This window comes from Chenopodium quinoa, unplaced genomic scaffold (assembly GCF_001683475.1).
Source record: "Chenopodium quinoa cultivar QQ74 unplaced genomic scaffold, ASM168347v1, whole genome shotgun sequence".
Classification (NCBI taxonomy): domain Eukaryota; kingdom Viridiplantae; phylum Streptophyta; class Magnoliopsida; order Caryophyllales; family Amaranthaceae; genus Chenopodium; species Chenopodium quinoa.
In genome coordinates this window covers 2891790-2904305 of record NW_018744066.1, presented here as the reverse complement: position 1 = coordinate 2904305, position 12516 = coordinate 2891790, and the positions used below count along the sequence as shown (strand labels likewise).

General features: G+C 34.5%; 1 protein-coding gene across 1 annotated transcript; it reads right to left on the bottom strand.

Moving 5' to 3' along the window:
- On the bottom strand, positions 1 to 6246 carry LOC110691039. The gene is made up of 11 exons (XM_021867975.1): positions 5763 to 6246; positions 4282 to 4476; positions 4085 to 4169; positions 3921 to 3996; positions 3556 to 3732; positions 3267 to 3369; positions 2779 to 2888; positions 2266 to 2355; positions 2057 to 2137; positions 932 to 1765; positions 1 to 738 (listed from the first exon to the last, which is right to left on the bottom strand). Exons 1-11 carry the CDS (start codon positions 6016 to 6018, stop codon positions 646 to 648), a joined length of 2100 nt encoding a protein of 699 aa, XP_021723667.1. The 5' UTR covers positions 6019 to 6246; the 3' UTR covers positions 1 to 645.
- Between the last annotated feature and the right edge of the window lie 6270 nt (positions 6247 to 12516).

The following is a 12516-nucleotide window of genomic DNA, read 5'->3' as shown; positions in this document are numbered from 1 at the left end:
CTTTATAGGAGGAAGTAGCAACAGAATAACGAGTAAAAAAAAAAGAATAGAAGAAAAACTTGTGTCCAACTTATGAACAATAGTTTATATAATCACATATACTCCGTACTATATACTACGAGTATGAAAAGAACATTAATAATATAAACGAGTTTGACAGATTACAGACTACGGTTAGGTAAATTGACAAAAGAGTTGCAACAAATGTAAACAGCATTAACAGCCTGATAATGACAACGTTGACTAAGGTATCATTATCCTTTACATTGCCTTACCATTTAATCTTTTGCTGTGATGAGACAAAACAAGAATCATAATCCTTGCAAATCTTTGAAATGTTATCAAATCAAAACTAAAATCCAAGCACATGTTAACACATTTTAGTAGCTTGTAATAGAATCGATCTAATTGCTTTGACTGAAGTCGAATCACAAGCTCTGGCTTGGAATTCTCGGCTGATTTGATTGGTTTAACTGAAGCATGAGCAGTTGTTGCCAATTTCACGAACAATTCCAAAGGCATTTTCTGTTTCAGCGAAGATACTCCAAGGAGCAAATTATGTCATTATATCGACACAATTACTCCATTACGAAGGTAGCACTGAGCTGATCAATAACTTTTTCTCATAAAATGAACATGTTCAATTTACATGAATGAATTATGTCCTCCATCAAGCGGCACTCTAGGCTTGAACAGTGCAGATATGATCAAAGACGGACAATGATTGAAACCAATGCTCTGAGAAAAGAATTGAACCATGTTAGCGATCAAATCTGGAAAATAAATGAAGACAACATCCCGTAGGACTATATGTAAGCCTATATAATGATGACTAACATCAAATTGTGGACATCAATAAAAAAAAATTAAAAAAAAAAAAAAAAAAAACCTCCAATTGGGATATTAATCCAAAAAAAAAAGATCAACTTACTGGAATGCTTAGCAGGAAGCCCTCTGTACTGATTATGACAGGTAAGCCTCTTCGAGCAGCAACGGGAATAGATTTCAAATTTCTTAGTGCTTGTTGAGCTGATGACCTTGCATGATTGGAATATAAGTTGGTCTTGTCAAGTACTTGATCCATTTCATTATTAACAATGGACTTCTGCTGTTTGAATTTGCAGGAATCTTGAGTGTTTGGGTTTGCCAACTTTGCAAGAAACAGCCAGTCTTCATCAATCATGTGACGGACATAAGCTAACACATCACCAGCCATGCACAAACTACAATTTTGATGGCTTATTTGATCACCATCTTCCAAGGAACTATAACACGAGTACATTTCATCATTTGACATCCAAGTCAGAAAGAACCTGCTCATAAAGTAACAGCTCTGTCCTGTTCGAAATGGTTCTTTTGTAGGTACCATATCTACTTCATTCTTTGGCTCACTACTAGATATAACTTCTGATTTAGACTTGAACAGTTGTGTTTCTTTCATCTGTAACTGTAAAATGGACTCATAGGTGGACTCGCTAAGAATATTGAGTCTTTTTGCTTCAGCCAGAACAGAGCTTGAAGACACAGGATCAAAAAAATGAATTTGTGAAGCATCCGGGGTTGATTGCTTCAACAAATATTTTTGATCTATGACTATTTGTCCCACATCATATGAAGAACATTGCATCTGCTCCTGGCCAGGATATGTGGAATATAACTCAGTTTTTGCGGGAAGAACAGAGTGGACGGAGCAACAGACAAGGACCTTGGTTCCTTTGGTGCCAGGAGCTGCACAGAGATAACAGCCAGCTGCTGTGAGAGAGGTCTGCAAAATTAGCAAGAGCCAAGACCATATTAATGTTAGTAGATATACATTATCAATATATGGTTAGTGACTTAGGTCTGTCATGAGAAAAAATCCAGTGAAAATGTTTCAATTTCATCAAGGAAAGCAACAGACTTAGGAGTTGTTTTCTATATTAAGCATAGAGGACAAGAAGAGGAAGCAGTGCAACATATATAAACTTGCCTCTATGATGGCTAAAGGAAGCTGTCAAAACATACAAAAAAATGGCAAATTCTAGCAGGAAGTAGAAGCTATTGAAAACATATGTACCTTGCAAGGAAAAGTTCGAATATAATCTAGCAGCAGCCTTGAAGCACTTCCACGTACTGGTCTATGCCTCTGCGAGATGAACTGGCATAGCAGGGGTAAAACATATGCTTTTATTAGTATCAAATTTCGCTAATGCAATCAATTCAAAAGACATCTGCACAAAAATAAGAAAGGAACGTGTTAATTTTGCAACTTTACAAACTTAATACCTGCAAAACCAGTGCCAGAAATCTAGACAGACAGACATCCTCTCTTTTGGATGGGTTTAAACTGCGTAGGTCAATAACAGCATAACCATGCTGCAACCACCAATATAAAGATAATTAACCAGTAGCACAATGCTACCAAAAACAAATTAAAAACATCTTCGAAAAAAGCAAGCAAGTAAGCTGGAGCCTGGAGGAGACCTTCAAAAGATCACAACAGAAAGTGCCAAAAAAAAAAAAAAAAAAAAAAAAAAGGTTTCTTTAAGGGGAATAAGGGTTCTATTCTTATAGATATAGTAACAGTCATCCAACAATAATCTATGTATCTGAAAGTGGATCACAACATTCTTTATTTTGCAGATTTAGATGATAGATTCCCATATCCATGTGACAGCAAGTATTAGCCAAATTGAAATCACATTTATAGGGAACATGTATCAACTATTTTTTACTGTCACCATAGCGATATATGAGGGGAACATGATGAAATTTTTTTGGGTAAAATATATTGCTTACAGGCATTATGGTCACAGCCTGATCCAACAGAACCTGACACATGTAATCAACATACAACCGTGTTCGCCTGCAAATGGAAATTAATCCTTGTAGTTCAGACCTGAATTCACCTGCAAAACCATTCTAGTCATTACCTTCTACAACCTGCGAATCTGCGATGGAGGTTGATATACATAAACCAATCCAACAGAAATATTGTAAATAACATATAGAAGAATCCAACTGATTTTCTGCAGAATCAGAGACAAGGAAAGGGAAGAAGTATGTGGATTAACAGTGAAAGAAATTAGAGATGTGACTCCCAGAAGAAAAATCCAACTTTGATGCAAATGCAGAAATGGTAAAGAGATATAAGATCAAGTAGTGAGGAGATAAGATCATGTCCATCAAACAGACATTGACCACATAACAAACTATATTTGATGGTATGTATGTCAAATAATTAACAACAACAAAATCAGCTTTTCATTCAGACATCCACAGCTTACAGGTTTTCATATCTTGTAATGCCATGCGGATCCTATTTCGAGCAAACAGTGAACTTCGATTTGAAGGATCCTCCACCCAGTTAAGATTGCTGGTATTACAAATCTGCAGTATAAGTACATACCTTATCCCTGAGAATTACTGAGACAGTAGGGAGGTGAAGACTAAGGTGAACCAGCAAACAGAATGTAAAATTTGCAACAAACTAATGGTCAAACTAAGCCAAAGTGCATAAAGCATAAGGAATCATATCTTGCACCCAAATATACAAGTTGTCATCTTGTTACTAACCTTGTATAGATCTTCTTTGGTAAATTCCATGAAGGGCCGTACCAATAGAATGCCTTGATTGTCAGGTATTTCACCAATAACACATGGGAATTTAGGGAATAATTGAGATGTAAATGCCATTCCTGCAAGTCCAAGCACTCCACTATTGCGAGATAGCCTCAAGATAAACAACTCAGCCTACAAAATTCCTTACTAGGTGGATTAAACATTTAAACATGTATTTAACTTTTGAAATATAGGGTTATAGCATTTGTGATATGAATTGATGCATCTGATCAGAAAAATCCTAAGTTGACAGTAAGGTGCTTATATGATTCCAGATCGAACAACATGGACTTTCATTTTTTACAAACAGGAGTTTGCACCTGATCATCTGCATGATGGGCAGTAAGTAGTACACCAATCTGGTTCTGGAAGCAAACATCTTGAAATATTTTATACCTACACATACAAAACAGAGCTAACCACTGAATTCGGAAAAATCCACTGCAAAAGCTGAAATTAATAAACTTAGAGAAACTATAACTACCTCATATCACGAGCCACTTCTTCCAAGTGCCCTACCTTTGGGAGACCATCAGGCCAATCACAATGCACAATCTCACATCTGATTCCTATAAATAGTCCACATGAGAAAGCAATGTGCCAAAGCATTTCAAACTCGAAACATCATAAACCCATGAAATTCCAGTAATATATCCCTTAAGAGGGAAGACTGATTAATACCCATATCAGAAACCCAACGAGAAACAGTCTTCGCCTCTTCTTTACTCTCGGACCTCAGTCCATGGTCAACAATAATAGCAAGTAAGCCATCGACAAAGCCAGAACTGTCAAGACAATCACCATTTGCACAAGTCTTCCAATTTGCCATCAGAGCACATAGAGCCATACTATCAGCACCACCAGAGACCCCCATAGCTTCATAAAGAGTATCAAAAAGGAATAAAATGTGAGCAGAAATGACAATAAACAATTGATTATCAACAAGAGCATTTCCTCTCCAATTTGTCTCTAATTCTTTCATACAGATTAGGAAAGTTCACCTGAAGGGTAGAAGATTTCAGAAACAAACGTTTACATTACATTCTTGTAAGTTGTAAGTAAAGATAAGAGAAAAGTAACATGAAGGTTAAGAGAATAGACTCTAAATACCCAAATAGAAGCAGAAGCAAACTCTTTGAAGGTCTTTAGATACTGCTCCAGTGCTCAATACTCTACTACTTGTTAAACTTCCCAATCTATCAACCACCCTTTTTGTATAACTTCTAAAGCTGACTTACATCTATAACTTCCTAAACCCGGCCAAAATGAGGATTTTTCATTGTTGTCTACTAAAACTATTTTGGTGTTGCAATAGCTAATTGGTCATAAATTGGAAATTGTTCTTAGCTACAAGGTCTTACGAATAGGTAATACTGCTCACGAGGTACTACGATAACACAGAAAAAACTTCGTTCTTGACTAAAAGGGCATACAAATGGGTAACATCACTAATGTGATGCTACAACAACATCGAATATGACTGGGTGAGAGTGTAAGACTGCGCGTGTGGTACTAGTGTACTACAAGAACATAGAAAATTTCCAATGTCTTAAGGTAATGAAATAAGAGGTCATGTAACACTCCCAACTTTTTTTTTACATGATTCAAGTCCACATTGTAAACAAAACAACACATGCATTACTTCTTACCATCTCCATTCAAATACTGAAAATAAACGCTTTTCCCTTTATTTTTAGTGATTAAACTACTTCAATTAGTAAGTCAGGGTAAAACAAGTGAGAAATTCAATCTCTCACTTTTTAAAACACTTCAATTTTTACCATATTTGTAAACATAATACAATCATATAAAATGGATTTCGTCAATGAAAGGGCAAATTAATCCCTAACTTAATTATACAACTAGTAGAAGAGTATCTAAAATCTTCCACTAAAATAAACAATCAACCGAAATTCGTAAAACCCACACAAATTAAGTATGAAATTTAACACAAGCATAAAATTTTAGTAACCCAACTAAAAATTAATGAAAAACTCGATAAAATTGAAGATGGGTGTAAACTCGATAAAATAAACAATCAGCCAAAATTCGTAAAACCCACAAAAATTAAGTATGAAATTTAACACAAAGCATACAATTTGAGTAACCCAAATAAAAATTAATGAAAAACTCAATAAAATTGAAGATGGGTGTAAACTAACCAATGCGATGGTGGGGTTTAAGGGCAGCCATTTGCATCCTTCTTGAGAAATTTTCAGTGTATTCTAATGGGAGTTGAGAGTTTATACTTTCGGAACATTTGCAGAAGAGTCTAGAAGAAGTGCGGCGGAAGAAGAAAGAAACGACGCCGTTTCTTATCTTATTTGGGTATAGTGTTGAAATTGAGGTTGCAATGACGGCGGAAGTAGCAGTGGTTCTGGTTTGAGGAGAGAGAAAAGGAATTATTCCTCGCGCCATTTTTGCTGTATTTCTGTTTCAGTGTTTTTGCGAGGGAGAAGAATAGAAGATGATGTTTCTCGTATATGGGTTAGAGCTTTGAAGCGATGTCGTTTTATCACATTCAATTTTTGTAGATTGCTTCTCTTGGCTTTATATATTGTGATTTGCAATTCTAGAGGAAAAACCTAGTCACCTAAGCTATCCCTAGGGGAGCTTATGACACAAGACTGCTCGCGAGCTATTCGAGTTCGACTCGGTTAAAACTCGACTCGAGTGAGGTCGATTTGATCTCGAGATCGACTCGAAATGTTAACGTGTCAAGTCGAGTTACTCATTACTCGACTCGAAAGCTCGTAAGAAGCTCGAAATCCTTCATATAATATAATATTTACAAAAAAAAAGTGAAAATATTTTGATAAAAAACTTAATTTTAGATTATTAATTAATAAATAAACATTATATATGTACTCTTATCATCATATATATACTTCTCAAATGAAAAAATTAAAGAGAATAAAGAGATGTTATAGTAAATAGAGAGTTTTACTAAAGACGTATTAAATTGCAAGCTAATCGAGATTGACTCGATTCGGTCAAATTCGGTCAAAGCTCGACTCGGTCAAAGCTCGGTCAAAACTCGACTCAATATGTTAATGAGTCGAGTCGAGCTACCCCAAACTCGAACTCGACTTGCATCATAAACACCCCTAGCTATCCCTCATTTTCACGAGTACAATAATATATATATATATATATATATATATATATATATATATATATATATATATATATATATATATATATATATATATATATATATATATGAGAGTGTGACACATATCAATGCTAAAAACTCTCGTATTTAGTCTAGAGATTTGTTCAAACGCTCACAATTTTTACGATTTGAGTTATGGTATGCTTTGCTTGGCTTGATCAGGTTTTGCTAGAATTTGAAACTGAATGGAATTTTGAATAGGTTTAAATCTAATTTGAAATTGAATGGAGTTTTAGTTAAGTTTTCGCTATGTTGCAAGCAATATAGTATTCACATTTTTAGATAGTTGAAATATTGATTATGTGTGTTGAGGGAGTATATATTTCATCAATAATTAATAAAAGGAAAAATTGCCCCCAATAATCCGACTTCGGCGGAAGAAGAAAGAAACGACGCCGTTTCTTATCTTATTTGGGTATAGTGTTGAAATTGAGGTTGCAATGACGGCGGAAGTAGCAGTGGTTCTGGTTTGAGGAGAGAGAAAAGGAATTATTCCTCGCGCCATTTTTGCTGTATTTCTGTTTCAGTGTTTTTGCGAGGGAGAAGAATAGAAGATGATGTTTCTCGTATATGGGTTAGAGCTTTGAAGCGATGTCGTTTTATCACATTCAATTTTTGTAGATTGCTTCTCTTGGCTTTATATATTGTGATTTGCAATTCTAGAGGAAAAACCTAGTCACCTAAGCTATCCCTAGGGGAGCTTATGACACAAGACTGCTCGCGAGCTATTCGAGTTCGACTCGGTTAAAACTCGACTCGAGTGAGGTCGATTTGATCTCGAGATCGACTCGAAATGTTAACGTGTCAAGTCGAGTTACTCATTACTCGACTCGAAAGCTCGTAAGAAGCTCGAAATCCTTCATATAATATAATATTTACAAAAAAAAAGTGAAAATATTTTGATAAAAAACTTAATTTTAGATTATTAATTAATAAATAAACATTATATATGTACTCTTATCATCATATATATACTTCTCAAATGAAAAAATTAAAGAGAATAAAGAGATGTTATAGTAAATAGAGAGTTTTACTAAAGACGTATTAAATTGCAAGCTAATCGAGATTGACTCGATTCGGTCAAATTCGGTCAAAGCTCGACTCGGTCAAAGCTCGGTCAAAACTCGACTCAATATGTTAATGAGTCGAGTCGAGCTACCCCAAACTCGAACTCGACTTGCATCATAAACACCCCTAGCTATCCCTCATTTTCACGAGTACAATAATATATATATATATATATATATATATATATATATATATATATATATATATATGAGAGTGTGACACATATCAATGCTAAAAACTCTCGTATTTAGTCTAGAGATTTGTTCAAACGCTCACAATTTTTACGATTTGAGTTATGGTATGCTTTGCTTGGCTTGATCAGGTTTTGCTAGAATTTGAAACTGAATGGAATTTTGAATAGGTTTAAATCTAATTTGAAATTGAATGGAGTTTTAGTTAAGTTTTCGCTATGTTGCAAGCAATATAGTATTCACATTTTTAGATAGTTGAAATATTGATTATGTGTGTTGAGGGAGTATATATTTCATCAATAATTAATAAAAGGAAAAATTGCCCCCAATAATCCGACTTCGGCGGAAGAAGAAAGAAACGACGCCGTTTCTTATCTTATTTGGGTATAGTGTTGAAATTGAGGTTGCAATGACGGCGGAAGTAGCAGTGGTTCTGGTTTGAAGAGAGAGAAAAGGAATTATTCCTCGCGCCATTTTTGCTGTATTTCTGTTTCAGTGTTTTTGCGAGGGAGAAGAATAGAAGATGATGTTTCTCGTATATGGGTTAGAGCTTTGAAGCGATGTCGTTTTATCACATTCAATTTTTGTAGATTGCTTCTCTTCTTTATATATTGTGATTTGCAATTCTAGAGGAAAAACCTAGTCACCTAAGCTATCCCTAGGGGAGCTTATGACACAAGACTGCTCGCGAGCTATTCGAGTTCGACTCGGTTAAAACTCGACTCGAGTGAGCTCTGATCTCGAGATCGACTCGAAATGTTAACGTGTCAAGTCGAGTTACTCATTACTCGACTCGAAAGCTCGTAAGAAGCTCGAAATCCTTCATATAATATAATATTTACAAAAAAAAAAGTGAAAATATTTTGATAAAAAACTTAATTTTAGATTATTAATTAATAAATAAACATTATATATGTACTCTTATCATCATATATATACTTCTCAAATGAAAAAATTAAAGAGAATAAAGAGATGTTATAGTAAATAAAGAGTTTTACTAAAGACGTATTAAATTGCAAGCTAATCGAGATTGACTCGATTCGGTCAAATTCGGTCAAAGCTCGACTCGGTCAAAGCTCGGTCAAAACTCAACTCGATATGTTAATGAGTCGAGTCGAGCTACCCCAAACTCGAACTCGACTTGCATCATAAACACCCCTAGTTATCCCTCACTTTCACGAGTACAATAATATATATATATATATATGTATATATTTATATATACATATATATATATACATATATATATATATACATATATATATATATATATATATATATATGAGAGTGTGACACATATCGATGCTAAAAACTCTCGTATTTAGTCTAGAGATTTGTTCAAACGCTCACAATTTTTATGATTTGAGTTATGGTATGCTTTGCTTGGCTTGATCAGGTTTTGCTAGAATTTGAAACTGAATGGAATTTTGAATAGGTTTAAATCTAATTTGAAATTGAATGGAGTTTTAGTTAAGTTTTCGCTATGTTGCAAGCAATATAGTATTCACATTTTTAGATAGTTGAAATATTGAATATGTGTGTTGAGGGAGTGTATATTTCATCAATAATTAATAAAAGGAAAAATTGCCCCCAATAATCCGACTTCGGCGGAAGAAGAAAGAAACGACGCCGTTTCTTATCTTATTTGGGTATAGTGTTGAAATTGAGGTTGCAATGACGGCGGAAGTAGCAGTGGTTCTGGTTTGAGGAGAGAGAAAAGGAATTATTCCTCGCGCCATTTTTGCTGTATTTCTGTTTCAGTGTTTTTGCGAGGGAGAAGAATAGAAGATGATGTTTCTCGTATATGGGTTAGAGCTTTGAAGCGATGTCGTTTTATCACATTCAATTTTTGTAGATTGCTTCTCTTGGCTTTATATATTGTGATTTGCAATTCTAGAGGAAAAACCTAGTCACCTAAGCTATCCCTAGGGGAGCTTATGACACAAGACTGCTCGCGAGCTATTCGAGTTCGACTCGGTTAAAACTCGACTCGAGTGAGGTCGATTTGATCTCGAGATCGACTCGAAATGTTAACGTGTCAAGTCGAGTTACTCATTACTCGACTCGAAAGCTCGTAAGAAGCTCGAAATCCTTCATATAATATAATATTTACAAAAAAAAAGTGAAAATATTTTGATAAAAAACTTAATTTTAGATTATTAATTAATAAATAAACATTATATATGTACTCTTATCATCATATATATACTTCTCAAATGAAAAAATTAAAGAGAATAAAGAGATGTTATAGTAAATAGAGAGTTTTACTAAAGACGTATTAAATTGCAAGCTAATCGAGATTGACTCGATTCGGTCAAATTCGGTCAAAGCTCGACTCGGTCAAAGCTCGGTCAAAACTCGACTCAATATGTTAATGAGTCGAGTCGAGCTACCCCAAACTCGAACTCGACTTGCATCATAAACACCCCTAGTTATCCCTCACTTTCACGAGTACAATAATATATATATATATGTATATATTTATATATACATATATATATATACATATATATATATACATATATATATATATATATATATATATATATATATATATATATATATATATATATATATATATATATATGAGAGTGTGACACATATCGATGCTAAAAACTCTCGTATTTAGTCTAGAGATTTGTTCAAACGCTCACAATTTTTATGATTTGAGTTATGGTATGCTTTGCTTGGCTTGATCAGGTTTTGCTAGAATTTGAAACTGAATGGAATTTTGAATAGGTTTAAATCTAATTTGAAATTGAATGGAGTTTTAGTTAAGTTTTCGCTATGTTGCAAGCAATATAGTATTCACATTTTTAGATAGTTGAAATATTGAATATGTGTGTTGAGGGAGTGTATATTTCATCAATAATTAATAAAAGGAAAAATTGCCCCCAATAATCCGACTTCGGCGGAAGAAGAAAGAAACGACGCCGTTTCTTATCTTATTTGGGTATAGTGTTGAAATTGAGGTTGCAATGACGGCGGAAGTAGCAGTGGTTCTGGTTTGAGGAGAGAGAAAAGGAATTATTCCTCGCGCCATTTTTGTTGTATTTCTGTTTCAGTGTTTTTGCGAGGGAGAAGAATAGAAGATGATGTTTCTCGTATATGGGTTAGAGCTTTGAAGCGATGTCGTTTTATCACATTCAATTTTTGTAGATTGCTTCTCTTGGCTTTATATATTGTGATTTGCAATTCTAGAGGAAAAACCTAGTCACCTAAGCTATCCCTAGGGGAGCTTATGACACAAGACTGCTCGCGAGCTATTCGAGTTCGACTCGGTTAAAACTCGACTCGAGTGAGCTCGACTTGATCTCGAGATCGACTCGAAATGTTAACGTGTCAAGTCGAGTTACTCATTACTCGACTCGAAAGCTCGTAAGAAGCTCGAAATCCTTCATATAATATAATATTTACAAAAAAAAAGTGAAAATATTTTGATAAAAAACTTAATTTTAGATTATTAATTAATAAATAAACATTATATATGTACTCTTATCATCATATATATACTTCTCAAATGAAAAAATTAAAGAGAATAAAGAGATGTTATAGTAAATAGAGAGTTTTACTAAAGACGTATTAAATTGCAAGCTAATCGAGATTGACTCGATTCGGTCAAATTCGGTCAAAGCTCGACTCGGTCAAAGCTCGGTCAAAACTCGACTCAATATGTTAATGAGTCGAGTCGAGCTACCCCAAACTCGAACTCGACTTGCATCATAAACACCCCTAGCTATCCCTCACTTTCACGAGTACAATAATATATATATATATATATATATATATATATATATGAGAGTGTGACACATATCGATGCTAAAAACTCTCGTATTTAGTCTAGAGATTTGTTCAAACGCTCACAATTTTTACGATTTGAGTTATGGTATGCTTTGCTTGGCTTGATCAGGTTTTGCTAGAATTTGAAACTGAATGGAATTTTGAATAGGTTTAAATCTAATTTGAAATTGAATGGAGTTTTAGTTAAGTTTTCGCTATGTTGCAAGCAATATAGTATTCACATTTTTAGATAGTTGAAATATTGATTATGTGTGTTGAGGGAGTATATATTTTATCAATAATTAATAAAAGGAAAAATTGCCCCCAATAATCCGACTTTTTGGCCGTCCGCTGAAAATAATCCCACCTATGGATTATTTTTAAATAATCCCACCTCTATACCCACCCCGCTATAAATGGTCCCAACCGGTCATGTAACCTGTTATAACAAGTTACTTGACACGTGTCGCCATGTTATTTGTCAAAAAAAAAAATTAAAATAAATTAAATTTTAAAAAAAGTTAAATGTTTTTTAAGAAAAACTAAAAAAAAAAAAAATTAAAACCACCACCAGCCCAAGCCTTCCCCACCACCCCTGACACCTCATCCCGTAGCACCGGTCACCCAAACCCCCGACCCTGGCGCCGGCGGTGCCTTGAACCCCCTCCCTTGAACACCCCGCCTCCCTCCATCACATAACCA